This window comes from Scyliorhinus canicula, chromosome 22 (assembly GCF_902713615.1).
Source record: "Scyliorhinus canicula chromosome 22, sScyCan1.1, whole genome shotgun sequence".
NCBI classification, from domain to species: domain Eukaryota; kingdom Metazoa; phylum Chordata; class Chondrichthyes; order Carcharhiniformes; family Scyliorhinidae; genus Scyliorhinus; species Scyliorhinus canicula.
In genome coordinates this window covers 20,542,973-20,561,143 of record NC_052167.1, presented here as the reverse complement: position 1 = coordinate 20,561,143, position 18,171 = coordinate 20,542,973, and the positions used below count along the sequence as shown (strand labels likewise).

The 18,171-nt window shown below is 47.1% G+C and overlaps 2 protein-coding genes across 9 annotated transcripts in view; one reads left to right on the top strand and one right to left on the bottom strand.

Moving 5' to 3' along the window:
* The window catches only part of LOC119956041 (anthrax toxin receptor 1-like), a 92,065-nt gene extending 86,186 nt beyond the window's left edge, over nucleotides 1–5,879 (bottom strand). Inside the window, exon 1 of one of the 2 annotated variants that reach the window (XM_038782803.1) lies at nucleotides 5,826–5,879. Coding sequence is in view for 1 of the 2 variants with exons in the window: in XM_038782802.1 (XP_038638730.1) it covers nucleotides 5,553–5,707 (155 nt within the window). In the remaining variant the exon portion in view is untranslated. Of the gene's footprint in view, nucleotides 1–5,552; nucleotides 5,783–5,825 lie in introns of those variants that run through there. The other variant, XM_038782802.1, reaches the window with a different exon arrangement.
* Nucleotides 1–18,171, top strand: part of prdm8 (PR domain containing 8) — a 120,760-nt gene that overhangs the window by 99,314 nt on the left and 3,275 nt on the right. The window contains exons 1-3 of one of the 7 annotated variants that reach the window (XM_038782805.1): nucleotides 9,750–10,338; nucleotides 15,064–15,286; nucleotides 15,784–16,015. In XM_038782805.1, the coding sequence (XP_038638733.1) occupies nucleotides 15,071–15,286; nucleotides 15,784–16,015 (448 nt within the window). In that variant the 5' untranslated portion in view covers nucleotides 9,750–10,338; nucleotides 15,064–15,070. Of the gene's footprint in view, nucleotides 1–9,749; nucleotides 10,339–11,989; nucleotides 12,192–12,397; nucleotides 12,418–13,341; nucleotides 13,875–14,477; nucleotides 14,912–15,063; nucleotides 15,287–15,783; nucleotides 16,016–18,171 lie in introns of those variants that run through there. The other 6 variants (XM_038782807.1, XM_038782808.1, XM_038782811.1 and 3 more) reach the window with 6 other exon arrangements.

Sequence of the window (18,171 nt, the reverse complement as noted above, 5' to 3'; positions counted from 1 at the left end):
GTGGAATTTTTTGAGAACATTACCAGAGCGGTAGATACCGATGAGCCAATGGATGGTATATCTGGATTTCCAGAAAGCCTTTGACAAGGTACCACACAAAAGGTTGCTGCATAAGATAAAGATGCATGGCATTAAGGGTAAAGTAGTAGCATGGATAGAGGATTGGTTAATTAATAGAAAGCAAAGAGTAGGAATTAATGGGTGTTTCTCTGGCTGGTAATCAGTAGCTATTGGTGTCCCTCAGGGATCAGTGTTGGGCCCACAATTGTTCACAATTTACATAGATAATTTGGAGTTGGGGACCAAGGGCAATGTGTCCAAGTTGGCAGACGACACTAAGATAACTGGTAAAACAAAAAGTGCAGAGGATACTGGAAGTCTGCAGAGGGATTTGGATAAGTTAAGTGAATGGGCTAGGGTCTATCAGATGGAATACAATGTTGACAAATGTGAAGTTATCCATTTTGGTAGGAATAACAGCAAAAGGGATTATTATTTAAATGATAAAATATTAAAACATGCTGCTGTGCAGAGAGACCTGGGTGTACTAGTGCATGAGTCGGAAACATTTGGTTTACAGGTTCAACAGGTGATTAAGAAGGCAATGAAATTTTGTCCTTCATTGCTGGAGGGATGGAGTTTAAGACTAGGGAGGTTATGCTGCAATTGTATAAGGTGTTAGTGAGGCCACACCTGGAATATTGTGTTCAGTTTTGGTTTCCTTACCTGAGAAAGGGCGTACTGGCACTGGAGGGTGGGCAGAGGAGATTCATTAGGTTAATCCCAGAGCTGAAGGGGTTGGATTACGAGCAGAGGTTGAGTAGACTGGGACTGTACTCGTTGGAATTTGGAAGGATGAGTGGGGATCTTATAGAAACATATAAAATTATGAAAGGAATAGATAAGATAGATGCAGGTAAGGTTGTTTACACTGCTGGGTGAAAGCAGAACTAGGGGGCATAACCTCAAAATAAGGGGAAGTAGATTTAGGACTGAGTTTAGAAGGAACTTCTTCACCCAAAGGGTTGTGAATCTATGGAATTCCTTGCCCAGTGAAGCAGTTGAGGCTCCTTCATTAAAATGTTTTTAAGATAAAGATATAGTTTTTTGAAGAATAAAGGGATTAAGGGTTATGGTGTTCGGGCCGGGAAGTGGAGCTGAGTCCACAAAAGATCAGCCATGGTCTCATTGAATGGCGGAGCAGGCTCGAGGGGCCAGATGGCCGACTCCTGCTCCTAGTTCTTTTGTTCTTAAAGATGTGTGGGCAGGGCAGCACGGTGGCCAAGTGGTTAGCATAACCGCCTCACGGCGCTGAGGTCCCAGGTTCGATCCCGGCTCTGGGTCACTGTCCGTGTGGAGTTTGCACATTCTCCCCGTGTCTGCGTGGGTTTCGCCCCCACAACCCAAAAATGTGCAGAGTAGGTGGATTGGCCACGCTAAATTGCCCCTTAATTGGAAAAAATAATTGGGTAATCTAAATTTATAAAAAAAAAAAGATGTGCGGGCTAGGTGGACTGGCCATGATCGATGCGGGGAATTACAGGGATAGGGTAGGGGAAGTAGGCGAGAGTTCTTTTGGAGATGCGACAGGCCAAATGGCCTCCTTCTGCACTGTAGGGATTCAATGATGGGAACTGCATGCAACTTGATCTCCACTGTGTTTGGGGAGTCCCCCTCAGCTCTCCTTCTGGAATCATGGTAGGAGACTGGCTGAACACCAGAGAAATTTCAGACCCATCATCTATATTTACAATATAACACAGTGCTTCAAAAATACAGAAATGTTTTAACATCTTATGATTAATCAGACGCTTAATTAAAGATTTGGTTTTTTTAAATTGAATATCACATTTTATGTACTTTTAAAAGTGAAGTAACCAGTTTCTTGGATTTTAAACGTTAACTTTAAACTTTTCCTATCTATCTGCCAGCTAGATAGGATATTGCTACTCAAAGGGTCCAGGGAGAGCAGAAAGGATGTGAGCTCAGTGAATCCTTTCTTTGTGCTGCCTGGACTGTATTCAGCTTCCAAGAAACACAAGCTGAAAATGGCCCGTTTCTCATACCCTGATGCTGAACTCGCAGGAACCATAAACTCTGCCATGTATGCACACAGAAACCTTTAACAAGCGGAGGTCAATGTCGATTCTGTCATCGGCTCCGAAACCACCCGACACGTACAGCAAGGATGCTGGGAATGCTTCGCAGGTTGGTCAATCTCAGACAGAAAAAGACAGGTAACCGATTCAGTAAAGGCGCATCAATTTGGTCAACCACAATGCATTTTCAGGAGTTTGACTTCATTGCCGATTTCCAGGATTGCCTTTTTTTTTAAATCACACACTTCAGCAACTTGCCTCTTCAAAATCGAAGAATGAGTCGATTTCCTGTCGAGTGTTTCTGAATTCTTAAAAATTAGTTTTGACGTTGTGGTGACCAGGCAGGCTATTTCACAGTGTGTTTGTGGCTTCTTTTAGTTCCTTCGTCACACACAGTGCAGATGTCTCTCTTACTCAGAACCAGGGTATGTATCTGGCCCACAGTAGTGCTGTTGTTCTCTTGGTGTCAAATGCATATCTCTCTCTGTCAGTACTGGGGTCTCGCTCTCTCTCTCTCTCCTCTACATAATTATTACCTCCTTTTTAACCTGAGCAGATATTCCAGGGCAATACTGAAGGATTGCTCAGTGTCAGAAGCGTAGATCAGACTTGAAGCCGAGACCCAGTCTGACACGCGAGTGCCCATCGTCAACATTCCTCCCTGCACAAGCATCACTCGACAGATTAGCAGCTGACTTGTTTTATTTAATAAAAACAGAAAGTGTTGGAAAAACGCGGCCAATCTGACAGCATCGGTGGAGAGAGAAGCAGGGTTAACATTTTGGGTCCAACGTGACTCTTCTGCAGAAACGAAAACAGCTCTGAAGGAGTCATACTGGGCTCGAAACGTTAACTCCGTTCACCTCTCCGCAGACGCTGTCAGACCTGCTGAGGTTTTCCTACGTTTTCTGTTGATATTTCAGAACTTCAGAATCCGCAATCTTCCGAGGGATAGGTATGTCAATTCAGGTCATTTTCTTTTTATCAGGGCCAGTTATTCCTCTCAAGCAGGATTCTACCCCCTTAGTTCCAGGCTCTCCCACAAGAGGAGACATCCTCTCCACCTACACCCTGTCAAAACCCTTCATGATCTTCAATTTAAGTCAAGTCGCCTCGTATTCTTCTAAACCCGAGCGGATGCAAACCCTGCCTGTCCAACTTCTCCTCGTAAATCAGCCCGTCCAATCCAGGTATTAATCCAATCAACCTTCTCTGAACTGCACTCGGTGTCTATTTCTCTTATTCAGTCATGGGACTTTTGCTCAATCAGTCTCAGTGCCCCTGTCTATTCTTCTCCCACTCATATTAAGTGAGCACCGGTGACTCTTGCTGATCAAGAGTTCACCTGCATTGTCTTGCACAGGTCACTCTGTTGCTGACAGTGCATCTCTTACCTACGAGTTGGTGTATCACATCCCATCTCACCCACTGGCTGGGTGCATCCAGTTCAGTGCCAGTATCTCACCCACTGGCTAGGTTCATATAGTTCAGTGCCAATATCTCCCATCCACTGGCTGAGTGTATGCAGTCCAGAGCCTCCCACCCACTGGGTGCAGTGCCAGTCAAACCCACTGGCTGTGTCTCTCCAATCCAGTGCATCTCACACACTAGGTGTATCCAGTTCAGTGCCAGTGTCCTCCATACACTGGGTAAATCCAGTCCAGTGCATCACATCCACTGGGCGTATCCAGTTCAGTGCCAGTGTCTCCCACCCATTGAGTGCATCCAGTCTGGCGCCAGTGTCTCTCACACACTGGGTGTGACCAGTCCAGTGCAGCACACCCACTGTGTGTATCCAGTTCAGTGCCACTGACTCCCACACACTGGGTGTATCCAGTCTGGTATCAGTATCTCCCCACGCTCTGGGCTAATCAAGTGCCAGTGTCTCTTACATACTGGGTGAAAGCCCACCCACCGTGTTTATCCAGTCTAGTCTAGTGCCAGCGTCTCTCAGACGCTGGGTGAATCCAGTCCAGTGCAGACTGCCCACTGAGTTTATCCAGTTCAATCCAGTGACTCCCACCCACTGTGTGTATCCAGTCTAGTGCCTGTTCCTCTCAGTCACTGGGTGTAACCAGTCCAGTGTAGCCTGCCCACTGAGTTTATTCAGTCCAGTGCCAGTGACTCCCACACACTGGATGTATCCAGTCTAGTGCCAATGTCTCCCCATGCACTGGGCGAATCGAGTGCCAGTGCCCACTGTCTCCCCGCACGCACAGGGTGTAACCAGTCTCATGCCAGTGTCTCCCTACGCACTGGGTGTAACCAATCTCGTGCCAGTGTCTCCCAACGCACTGGATGTAACCAGTCTAGTGCCAGTGTCTCCCAACGCACTGGATGTAACCAGTCTAGTGCCAGTGTCTCCCCACGCACTGGGTGAATCGAGAGCCAGTGTTTCCCCATGCACTGGGTGTAACCAGTCTCGTGCCAGTGTCTCCCCACACACTGGGTGTAACCAGTCTCGTGCCAGTGTCTCCCCACGCACTGGGTGTAACCAATCTCGTGCCAGTGTCTCCCAACGCACTGGATGTAACCAGTCTAGTGCCAGTGTCTCCCAACGCACTGGATGTAACCAGTCTAGTGCCAGTGTCTCCCCACGCACTGGGTGAATCGAGTGCCAGTGTTTCCCCATGCACTGGGTGTAACCAGTCTCGTGCCAGTGTCTCCCCACGCACTGGGTGTAACCAGTCCCGTGCCAGTGTCTCCCCCCTGCACTGGGCGAATCGAGTCACAGTTGCCCACTGTCGCTCCCCACACACGCACTGGGTGCACCCAGCGCGAAGCCTCCCACCCGCTGGGCCCATCTAATGGAGTGCCAGTCGCACCCACCACTGGCTGTGTGTGTGTGTGGGTGGGTGGGTCTCCAATCCAGTGCATCCCACCCACTGGGTGAATCCAGCGCCGGTCAGCTGACCCGGTCAAGCGCGCGGGGAAAGGGGGGGCGGGGCTGATGATGCTGCGCTGGCAGAGGCGCGAGACCCCTTCCCTCAGCAGCTGGGCCATGGGGGGGCGGGGATAGTGCGGCGGCGCGCGTGCCCTGCTCCCCCCCAACAACAACGGCTCCTGCGCGAGCCGGCTTTCAAACTGGGAAGCGGTCCCTCGAGCCCGGGCGACAGTTGGGGGGGGGCCGGGGGTATAAAAGGCGCGGAGGGCAGCCGCTTGCCTCCCAGACCGGCCGTGCCCCTGAGGAGGGAGGAGCGGTCTCCCGGGGGGCGGGTAACAGAAACCACCCCCCACTTCTTTGTTTTGACTGACTTGGCCGTCGAAGTTAACATCAGCACAAGTTTAAAACAACATTCTGCGATCCCCCCTCCCCCTTTCAAAACCCACCACCACCAACACACTTTAAGCCGGGTTGACTCCATTTCCATCCCGCAAACACCCCCGGAGAGAGAGAGGAAAATGAACCCGTGCACCAAGCCAATGCAATCCAGAGTAAAGCTCTGCACTCACTTGTCCAGAATAAAGTAGAGGTCGAAAGCCCCGTGGCAGGAGGTCCGGCCGCTCTCTTTGTCCTCCTCCGCCGCCCGGTCGCAAGTCGAGGGGCCCAAGCAGACGCCGAGGAGGAGGAGAAGGAGCAGAGCCCCGCTCACACTGCCCGCCGCCATCTCCTCCTCTTCCCGGGGGCGCCGCGCCAACACAGGGAACAGCGGAGAGAGGAGGAGGAGCTCCTCTTCCCTCCCCAAAATAATATCCGTCAAGGCGGTCCCCCTCCCTCACTCTCACCTTCCCCTCCCTCAGCTCCACTCGGCACCTTCCAGCGGCGGAGGGCGGGCGCCAAGTGTAGACACCCCGCGGGGGGGCAGCTCACCTGGTCAGCTGTACAAACAGAGCCAGGACACATAACAATAACCCCCAGCCACCTCAGAAAGCTGCTGCAACCCATTAAACCTGTATCAGAAAGGGGTGCTGGAAGCTAATTCCTCAATAACCCTCATCATTCGAGATTTTTTAATACAGTTTAATCAAGGTTGGAGGACGTGGCTCTCTTTTTTTACAGCTCACCTGGTGGGTGAAAAATGGCAATAATCCCCCCAGAAGCTGATTAAACATGTGCCCTGTATCAGAAAGGGGTGCTGGAAGCTAATTCCTCAATAACCCTCATCATTCGAGATTTTTTAATACAGTTTAATCGAGGCTGGAGGACGCGGCTGTTTTTACAGCTCACCTGGGGTGGGTGAAAAATGGCAATAATCCCCCTCCCAAAACCTGCTGCAACCGAATAAACATGTGTTCTGTATCAGAAAGGGGTGCTACAAGCCAATTCCTCGCCATTCCAGATTTTTTTAATACGGTTTAATCAAGGTTGGAGGACGTGGCTCTGTTTTTACAGCTCACCTGGTGGGTGAAAAATGGCAATAATCCCCCCAGAAGCTGATTAAACATGTGCCCTGTATCAGAAAGGGGTGCTGGAAGCTAATTCCTCAATAACCTTCATCATTCGAGATTTCTTTAATACAGTTTAATCGAGGCTGGGGGACGTGGCTCTGTTTTTACAGCTCACCCGGTGGGTGAAAAATGGCAACAATCCCCCCCAGAAACTGATTAAACATGTGCCCTGTATCAGAAAGGGGTGCTGGAAGCCAATTCCTCAATAACCCTCAACGTTGGAGATTTTTTTTTACAGTTTAAATAGGGCTGGTGGATGAAAATTGCAATAATCCCCCCAGAAGCTGCTGCAATAAACATGTGCACTGTCAGAAAGGGAAGCCAATTCCTCAAATAACCCTCAAGGTTGGAGATTTTTAAAATAGGGCTTGGGGGGGACATGCCTCTGTTTTTACAGCTCACCTGGTGGGTGAAAAATGGCAATAATCAGCCCCAGAAGCTGATTAAACATGTGCACTGTCAGAGGGGATGCAAATTCCTCATAAACCCTCAAGATGGGATTGTTTTACCCTCAAGGTGGGATTTTTAAATAGTTTACTCAAGGCTGGGGGGCACATGGCACTGTTTTTACAGCTCACCTGGTGGGTGAAAAATGGCAATAATCCTTCCAGAAACTGATTAAACAATTGCACTATCAGAATGGGTGCTAGAAGCGAATTCCTCAATAACTCAAGATTAGATTTTTTTTACAGTTTAAGCAGGATTGGGGGAACCTGGCTCTGTTTTTACAGCTCACCTGGTGGGTGACAAATGACAATAACCCCTCCAGAAGCCGCTGCTACAGATTAAACCCGTGCGCAGACAAGGGCGCCGCCACAAAACGTTCCTGAACAACTTTCAACGTTTGAGATGATTTTTCTTTTGAAGGACGGGGCGCGGGGCTGGGTTTTAAACCAACTTTGGCAGGTGGCAAATGGTAAAAGTCCTCCAGAAGCTCTGCCACAACGGATGAAATATAGGCGCCCCGAGGGTAACTTTCAATAACTTTTAGCATTTGAGATTTTAAAAATTAAATTAATACAGGGCTGGGCGGAAACAGTGAGGGTGTGTGGACTGTTTTTATAACTCACTTAGTGGATAGCAGATAGCAATCATTCTCCAGAAGGTTCTAGAATGGATAGTCAGGAAGGGTGCTAGAAGCAAATTCTTTAATAACTTTCAAAAGTGGAGAATATTTACTTTTAAGAAGGCATAGCTGTGAGAAAAGGGTAGGAACGTGGGGTTGTTTTATCGCTTGTTGGGTGACAAATAGAAATAATTCTCCAGGATTGGAGAGTATTTTTTTTAAATACAGGGCTACCAGGAAAACATAGGAATGTGGGACTATTTATATAGCTCATTCTGTGGGTGACAGATAGCAATCATTCTTTAGAAGCTACTGCAATTTGCAATGATAATCATGGCACTCCAAAGCACTGCTGAAATGGTGCTGGAAGCAAATCTCATGGTGATTTTCGAAAGGAAATCGGATGAATGCTTGAATGGGAAGGAAAGTTTAACAAGGATTTTTTTTGGGAGGGCATGGCCTGGGACCACTCACCCGATCATAGAATCCTAGAATGTACAGTGCAGAAGGAGGCCATTCGGCCCATCGAGTCTGCACCGGCTCTTGGAAAGAGCACCCTACCCAAGCCCACACTTCCACCCTACCCCATAACCCAGTAATGCAGGAACTACGCTCCGAAAGCTGGTGATTCCAAATAAACCTGTTGGACTTTAACCTGGTGTTGTAAGTCTTACTGCGCCCACCCCAGTCCAACGCCGACATCTCCACATCGTGGGACTAATTGGATGGCCTTTCCTCATGCAGCAGGTACGGCCACGATGGGCCGAACGGCTTCCTGCAGTCGTGCACGACTCCTCAAAGCCAACCCATAAAGCACCTTCAATTGGCAAGGCTTAAAGTCACACTGGCTTGAGTCCACTGTCAGAGCAAGACTTGCAAACCTTCTGGACCCATGCCTATTCTCCAACCCCTCCCCAAAGCAACCTCCTATCCATCCCTTCTTAATCCTGAATTGATATTGAAACACTACTGTCATACTACATGTCAATAAATGATGACATTAGAATTGTGGCATGGGGGAACGTACGGGGGGGGGGGGGGGGGGTTGAACATAGTTAAATTAATCAAAAGCTTTTTTTCCTGAAATATCGCAAAGGAAGTCTTTACCCCCTTCGTTCAATTAAACGAGAGGCAGAGAATGCTTATGGAGCTGGAGGGCTGTTAACGATGAGGCAGTGTGTGTGTCTGATCTCAAAATAGCCTGCAACACGCCGCCTTGGGCAAGAGGGCGCTGGAGAGGTAAAATAGAAATGGTCTACAATGGTTATCGCGAAGCAACATTATTCTACCCATTTTAAGCCCAATAAAAACAAGTTATCTCGCCTTGTCTGCTCGGGCAGGGTTTACCCACATTCGGATGTTTTCAACAACAAACAACAATCCTGATGCCCCCTCCACATTTGACCACAGTTGCTGAGCAGGTTTGACTTTGAGAGTATGTACACCAGCCCAGTCACTTCCCAGGGCAATAGCGCCAACCGCTGTAAACACTTGCAGAAACTGGCGATTAAAATCAGACTTTCGACCCCGTGTTTTGCCACTGTTGGCGCCAACTTTTGAGACAGATTTGTGTGGACAGAACTGTATTTTTTTTTTTAAAAACCCATGAAACTCTTTTTGTCTTTATTTCGTCTCGGCAGTTTAAGGGTTCCACGCCTCAATTTGCATCACGCATAGTTTATTCGTTCCCGTTTCCAAAAAAAAATAATGTTACAATTCGAATCAAATTTTAGAATCTCAAATGGCAATTAAAGGTGCAAATTATTGAACATCACTGGTCCATTAGAAGTTGGAGGATTGTGTAAACGCCTTGTTTCAATTTTTAACTCTCCGAGAAAGAACCACATCTCCTTCTTCGTTACAGAGATGGTTTCCATGACTATGGTGTCACGTTTGCATAGTTAGATTTGACAGCATTAGATGTTTTTTTTTTGGGAAAAGCACTCGCGATGATAAGCAGCTCCAAGAAATGTGAGCTGTTTTTTGTGTGTGGGTCAAAGGCAACTGGTAAAATTGACACAGGAGTCAACAAGAAATTGCAAATCGTGCGGGCGAAATGAATGTTGCGTTTGAAATCGACGCAGATCTGCTACTTTCCAACGATGGGTAGGATCGTGATGATATAATCAGTGACATGAAATCTGCTATCGACGAGGGGGATTCGCTTCACCTCGCTGGGGGGGGGGGGGGGGGGGCACCGTGTTAGTATCCAGCATGATAAATGCCCCTATTAAAGGCGAAAAACGTGAGACACTGGCAGCAACAACGACAGAATAGCAGGCGACCTTGCACTGGTGAAATAGTTCTTCGTTCATGGCCGAGCAGACGGCCAGACAATGTGAGCATCAGTTCAAAACAAAAATTAAGACACGGCTACTTCAGATGTCAAGATGTTCACAGGAATATTCCGTCAGGCTTGACACGCTTTTATTTGGAACGACATCTTTCAAAAATGATGTCGCTGCTTGAATCTTAAGCATTATTTGATTGTGACAAGATATTTGACCACTAGACGAGTTTTCCTTTCTTGAATAACGTGAGCCTTGTCACCGGCCACTCTTGGCGAGGAACGACTTCGACAATTGGACTTAGGAATCTCCCGGCTCCTGTTATTTCGAAAACGTGACAACTACATCGGGAAAGGAATGATTCAGAACGCACCCCTTGATTTAAGTGATCCAAAGTCCACCTCGCCCGATGCCTTTGAGTTTTGAACGAATGTCAAAAGGGTTACCCAGAAATTCGTTAGCCCTTTGATTTTGAAACAAGGCATCTTGCTTCCAGGTGAGTTGGAGAGAATGAAATACTTGATCGGATGTTTGCAGGTCGCTTCCTGGGCGATAGGTTCAGGAGAAATCTCCAGCATTGGACAGAAAACCTGTGTTTTTTTTCTCTCATTCAGCTGATTTGGCAGCTTTTCCGACTTCGGAACCCTGGCTGTCCAGGGCCTGATAAAATATTACTTGCTCTGAAGCATTTTAAAAAAAATATGTGGCATCCAGTAGCAAAACGGGTTGCAGACATGTCACCATTTGTTAAACTCGACAGAATGAGAAAGCAACTCGCTGAGACCTGTTTGTGCAACAGCGGCCGTTATATTGAAATCACTTAATCCTAATACTTTTTTTGAAGTGGGAGGGAGGGTAGAATAAAATATAGAAATCAAGCACCAATTAAGAGTCACTTTTCGAATAATGAACCCAATGCATTTTGCTGGATGCACTTAATTTTTCCCCATCTCGAGAAAATATTTGTGTAAAAAGACAAATGTTTTTGTTGAGGTACTGGCGTTTACTCTGGGTTAAGTGAACTCAGTGAGCCTCTAAAACCTAGTGGCGTTCTTCATAAATAATGCATCACCCCCCATGTTGGGTACATATTAATGCAGAAGGCGGTAAAGCCTTGTTGACGTTTAACAGTAGATCCATCATTTGTCGCTGTCTTATTTCGCCTGTGCATCGGATTCCCAAATTGCTCATTTCTCATCAAATGCACGGTGTTACCCAACGTGAGAACTTACTTGGAGCAACGACCGCGTGAGCCTTAATGATTTGAACTGACACTTCATTTCAGTGTGACTGCAGGTTTTTTTTTGACTAGTGTTCTGGGCGCCGTTTCTCAACATTTAGGATTGGGGAAATCCGAGGTAGCCAAGAGAATGTATTGTGCTCAGCGGAGAAGTTTGTAAGATGCGGGAAATATCTCGGCTTTCGTATGTCTTTCACGTTTCAAACCGATTTCCAATTTGACCCGACGCAGCGACACCCTAACTATAATTGTCCACCTATTTACTTACCCCCGTTATCTATGTTCCAAACAAAAAATGATGAATCCTTAGCAAGCAAATACAGAAAATGCTGCACAATGTTAGCAGGTTCTGACAGCATCTGTGGAGAGAGAATAGGGAGCTAACGTTTCGAGTATAATAATCTTTATCACTGTCACAAGTAGGCTTACATTGACACTGCAATGAAGTTACTGCGAAAAGCCCCTAGTCGCCACGTTCCGGCGCCTGTTCGGGTACACAGAGGGAGAATTCAGAATGTCCAAATGACCTAATCTTTCGGAATGTCTCTTTGTCAACGCTTTAATCCTTAGCCCTGGTTGCTAAACGCTGCCACCAAATTTAAGGGTTTGATAAACTCTCACTGTGCTCAAACGTAGGCAAGGATTTGTATGTACCACCTGTGCAATATTTCACTTCTGATTTTATATCAGGTACATCCACGCGTCCCAAATGGGTATCATCACAGTTGAAATTCCAAACGCTGACTTTCCCTGCTTGAGCCATTCCTATGTATAAAATGGGGGGGGGGGGGGGGGGGAATACGCTGTAAAAATGTCGCTTTAAGTGAACTGCGACTCCTATGCGTTCATCATTAGAATTACTCCGCGCAAGCCCCGCCAATGAAAGTGCCAATCGAGGGGTGCATGCAAGAGGAGGAAGAGCCCTGGGATTGTTTTGTCACGCGTGGCTGGAGCAAATGATGCTCCGAAAGGCAACTTGCCTCTTGCAGGGGGACAAGAAAAAAAAACCCCTGCCATTTCCAAGCCAGCGCTCAAGCCACCGCCAACATCCCGGCTGTAAGAGATCAATAGAAATCGCTGCGCCCAGAGGAGCTGCACCTGGATAGGAGGTTGGGGGGGGGGGGGGGGGGGAGAGGAGGGGAGGAGGGGTGGGAGAGGGGAGGGTGGGAGAGGGTGAGGGAGGGGGGTGAGGGGGTTGGGAGAGGAGGAGGAGGGGTGGGAGAGGGTGAGGGGGGGGCGTGAGGGGTGTGAGGGGGGAGGGGGTGAGAGGGAGGGAAAAGTGAGGAAGGGGATCAATCCTCAGAAAGCCCACCGGCTGATATCGGTAAACGAAAGGTGCATTTTTGTTTTTGTGTGTGTGACTGTGCCGAGTTGGGATGCTGTGTGTGGACCAATCTTACATTGTGTGTGTGTGTGTGTGGGGGGGGGGGGGGGGGGGGGGGGGGTGATATCTTGTCATAAACCTGTTTTTAGGGGGGTACTAAATATCAGTCACATTCTAACTATGTAGTCTAGATTCTGATAGCTACCCAGATGGTTTTAATGATGATAGAAATATAGATTTTTTTTAAAACCTCAAGATCTTACTATTTAGTAGTAACCCTGTAAACGCGAGCGTGTTTATTTGATCAAGTGCCTTTAAAAATCAAGAACGGACACGATAAAAATCAAAACATTTTGGCTGGTGCTGGCTTTAACGCGATCTAATTAATGCAATATTCAGCCTGGGTTAAGAATTAGCATGTAGCTTGAATCTAATGTTATAGCCAGTATTTTCTAAATCTGGATTCCACCCCCCCCCCCCCCCTCCCACTCCCCCCCTCGCCACACACACACACACACACACACACACACGCTGTTTTAATGACTTTAAGCAACCCGAGCATTCATTAATGGCGATCCCCAGAGTCGGGTAGAATGGTGCTTTTTAAACTGGTTGGTGGAAGAGAGAATCATGCAGACAGATGGACAGACAATGGGGCATCAGATTCACTCCGCTGAATAGCATCAAATGAACAGCCCTCCTGACTTTCCTCTTGTACACAATGGAAGAGAGGGAAGGAGGGAGGGAGGGAGAGAGGGAGAGAGAGGCATTCACCCACACCGCCTCTTCCTTGAGCCTTTGGACGGATCACCGTGAAGGGGGAATGCAGTCTTCGCGTCTAAACCCAGCAACCTGCTCCAAACCTGCACATTAACGCAGCAAGTTCCACTTTTGCAACTTGGCTCCCCCCCCCCCCCCCCCCCCCCCAAACAAAACAAAAAGCAGTGGCTTTTTCGGGACCTGAATATTTCCAGCGAGGCTGCCTCCAAACTCTGGCTGCCTTTTTTCCCCCCGCAGTGGAGATAATTCTGTTCATCTCGGCGTCTTCATGTCAAATTGATTTCGCACGCGTGTCAATTCGGCATTGTGAGGAAGAAGAGAGATTCAAATTCGCTCCGAGGAGAGGAGGGGAATGAATGGGCGGTGAAATACGGTACCATGCCTCTAAGTGTCACTGGACTGGAGAGAGTGAGAGCCGGGGAAGTTATTTGGCAAGTCAGCAGCCAGGGAGGTTGAATGGGCCACGAATTGGAGAGAATCAAACGTTGATGTCGCCATCAGCCAGCTCCTAATCGAATCTCAGAGCAAGAGGTCAAAGTGTCGCCAGAATTATGGACGAGGTTCAAATAGCCGCCTGTGTTTTATCGATAGAAACAGATCTATCTTTCCTACCACTGTCACCACTGAATGCCGTGGACATATTCAACACCAGCTCCCACATCAGGAGTTACTGCCTCGGCTAATTTGGGTATGAGCTCTCTCTCTCTCTCTGTCTCTCTTTCTCTCTCTCTCTCTCTCTCTCCAGCCCTCGTGATAAAATATTTGCAAAGTGCTTCTGAGGCGCTTCAACATCTTCAGAAGGTGCATCAACATCTTCGCAAGCCTCAAACGTTATCCCACTCCTTCCAATCAATGTGCCGAACGACCACCAGATTAGCAAGATGTTGACCCTTCCAGTCACTTGGACAGTCGACCCATTCATTTGTAATTAATATTAACCAGGCCGAAATATGTCTTTAAATTGGCCAACTATATATCAAAACGGATAAACCCCGTTGATAATTCATCCCATGCGCTCGAATTGGAGAGATGGATAAAACCTTCAAGCCATTTACAATATTTGGCTGCATTCTGAACGTATAAGTGTCGATTTTATGTCTCCCCTCACTTCCCCACGCCATAATGTTAGAAAGTCGGAGGGTACATTTTAGAACGTCTTACGCTTTGTCTGCCCACAACGCGAACGTAACTTTATTTCCTGACCCTGTTTAGCTCCAGCAACGCTCGCGTGTTCAACATTATGGGATAGTGGGTTGTGGGGTATGGGGAGGGGGGGGCACCAGACAAAAATCGAATGTCATTTGTACCAAACTATCCTTTCCCATAGTTTTAGGGAAGCTCAGATTTCATCCCTCACAGTTCCACTTGCTCCGGGTCACCAGTAAAATAGATAGACGAGCAGGACTCCCGAAGTGGTATGTTTTCAGAATAATCTAGTTGCACTGTGTTTTTGGGAACGGCTGGAGTGGATTTATTTAATGTCGGGTGTATCGAGGTACATTCCGCACACAGTTCAGACAGATTATTCCAGACAATTGAAAGAAAATACATAATAGGGCAAACGTCAAATAGACACAGGCATGGGGTGTAGCAGACAGGAGTGTAGCACGACTCAGTGGAGATGTGTGCAGAGATCAGATCAGTCCATAAGAGGGTCGCTTAGGAGTTAACAGCGGGGAAGAAGCTGTTTTTGAATCTGTTCGTGTCACAGCTGCAATGTTTCAGGTATTCCTTGTGATAAGATTCGGAGGAACAGGGCGTGGAAATGTCTGAAAATCGCCCAGCTTCCACCAACGCGGCTTGAGGACCCAGCTTTGAAAAGCTCGAACCCAATTTGGACATCCCGAGTAATTGAACTGTCCCATCTTGTCTCACAGGTGCATTATGGAATTTAGCCCTTTCTCGAAGGGACTATGGGCAGGTGACAACAAATTTCTGCATCATCACTTCACTGATATTCTAACCAGTGTGCACATTACCCGGGAGATCCCTGAGGACGCAATCTTCGGCCCCTGTGTCCTCCAGAACGCCTTTTACGACACTATCGCCTTCATTGCGTTGAAATCTTCAGATCGAAAGAGTGTTCCTTACGTGTTCAGGGTAAGAAACCTTATAACCCAGGCTAGAGACACTGGCCTTCGTGTTACATTGAACTTAGGATTGGGAGTACTGGGGGAAATATCCAGACCAACCCCCTGAGAGAAGTAAATTCGCAACCTGTCGAAAGTTAAGCTTAAAATCTAAGTCTAAACTTACTCTAAAATTTTTTGTTGTTGTTTATTTTAGGGACGAATTTCGTTATCATGTGGTTAGGAGACATTCTACAGAACTCTTTTTGTTTTGTTTTGGTCGGGAATATAGATACAGGATCTTGGATAGACCATTCGGCCCCTCGATTCTGCCCCTGCCATTCGAATTCTGGTCAACCTCTTCTTCAGTTGTCCTCACTCTTCCCCATTGGCCGGCAGGAATTGGGTGTGCTCTGTAATGCACTTTTGCACCAATGGCGAATGATTCTTAAAAAAAATATATATAATAAAATGCAGGTGGAGTTGGAGATTTCAGAGCTGACTCTTGAACGTTTTCTCCCTCCCTAGGTCGATGCAACCGCGATGAGCAGCTCCACGGACGGGGTGTCCTGGTTGAGGCTTGTGCAGGCGGCCAATGACCCCAAGGAGCAGAACCTGGAGGCCTACCTGAAGAGTGGGCAGCTGTACTACCGCTCCATCCGCAGGATCGGCAAAGACGAGGAGCTGTTCGTATGGTACGACCAGGAGCTCTCCACCCTGCTGGGCTTCACCGATATCCAAACCCCCGCTGGCTCCAACGGTGAGGAACCCCGCGGCGGGCAGCAGTCACAATTCTGGGACAGCAGGGAGAGGGGGGGGGGGGGGGGGAGAGAGAAACAGTCTTACAATTTCCACTTCATCCATTTTGTCTTGAATTTCTGCAAAAACAAAATCCAAGCCCCACGGACGCTTAAATAAACACAGGAAAACAGAGTGGCTGGTTTAGCGCACTGAGCTAAATCGCTGGCTTTGAAAGCGGACCAAGGCAGGCCAGCAGCACGGTTCGATTCCCGTACCAGCCTCCCCGGACAGGCGCCGGAATGTGGCGACTAGGGGCTTTTCACAGTAACTTCATTGAAGCCTACTCGTGACAATAAGCAATTTTCATTTTCATTTTTCATTTTTTCAGGAAGGACTTGGACCATCTCAACATGTCTGACAGCATCTGAGGAGGGAGAAGGGAGCTAACCGGTCTGGATGATTTAGTCCAAAACTAACTCTAAGACCAAGAGTAAGTTTCAGACTAACTCCAAGACTAAGTAACTAACTCTAATGCCAAGCCTAAGACAGACTAACTCTAAGACTAAGAGTAAGTTTGAGACTAACTCTAAGACTAAGTAACTAACTAACTCTAAGACCAGCTGTTAGACTAAGTGACTAACTGTAAGACTAAGAGTAAGTCTGAGACAAATTCTAACACTAAGTAACTAACTCTAAGACTAAGTCTAAGACTAGGTAACTAACTCTAAGACTAACTCTAAGACTAAGTAACTAACTCGAAGACTAAGTCTAAGACGGACTCTAACTTTAAGACAAAGTAACTCTAAGTCTTAGACTAACTCTAAGACTAAGTGACTAACTGTAAGACTGAGTAAGTCTAAGACTAAATTACTAAGTAACTAACTCTAAGAATAAGTCTAAGACTAAATAACTAACTCTAAGACGAAGTAACTAACTCTAAGTCTAAGACTTAGTAACCACCTCTAAGACTAACTCTAAGACTAAGTAACTAAATCAAGACTAAGTCTAAGACTTAGTAACTAACTCTAAGGCTAAATAACTAACTCTAAGACTAACTCTAAGACTATCTAAGTCTAAGACTTACTCTAAGTCATCCAGATTAGAGTTAGCTTCCTTCTCTCTCCACAGATCCTTGCCAGACTTGTTGAGATTGTCCAGTGTTTCCTGTTTCCGTTTCAGATTCCAGCATCCGCAGTAATTCGATTTAGTGGATGCTTAAATAAACTTGCTTGATTGGTTTTCGACCACGAGATTGTTGCATAAAATGGACAAGCCGAGTGGAACAACTGGGCCCAAATAAATGGCAGCAAAATACTGTGGATGCTGGAAAAGTGAAATAAAGACAGAGGGTGCTGGGTAGACTGGGCAGGCCTGGATGTGGAGAGAGAGAAAGAGAGGTAACATTTCCAGTCTACATGATCATTTCAGCGAACCTTCTGTGGAAGGCGATTTTGGACTCGAAAAGTTCACTGTTTCTCTTGCCAGACCCGCTGGGTTGATCCAGCATTTTCTGTTTTTAATTTCAGGCCAAATAAGTCGCTATCTCCGTTAAGTTTGAGATGTGTTGAGCATAGAGTTTTGGAAAGCTACCATCAAACGCCATTTGTGCGCTACTTGCCTTAAGTGGCATGCCTGGCTTTTGAAAAGGTCCGCCTAATAGAGATACATTGATTTGTTCAAAATGACACACCGAGAAAGGAGATTAGGATCCCAGATTGCCAGTGACACATGCATTCTGACTGTCCCGGACCAGGTCTCAATGGACAGGACACACATTGATGCAAAATATTGAATTGGGCAGCCGGGGAGGTGGTGGTGGGGGTTGAAAATGCCACACTTTAACAACATTAGGTGGCCCTGAGGTTGAAGGGCAGCAGTCGGAATCTCGAGGGTACTTCACCGCCCCACTCCCTCCCTCGCCCCCCCCTGATGTGTGGCTGGATTCAGTAATCCCAGCACCTCTCAATTCCAAGTACAGCCACCCTCATGGCCAGGAGAAACACATGCTCTGGCCTCTTTCACATTTATTCCACCAAACCAAATAGACCCACACTCCCAGAAACCAGGTAAATGAACGAACCAACAATGTAACATGAACCCATTTTAGCATTTCAAATAAAAATGCTTTAAGACCAATTTCCTTTCCGTTTCAGATTTTGCTAATGCCTCTCTTCA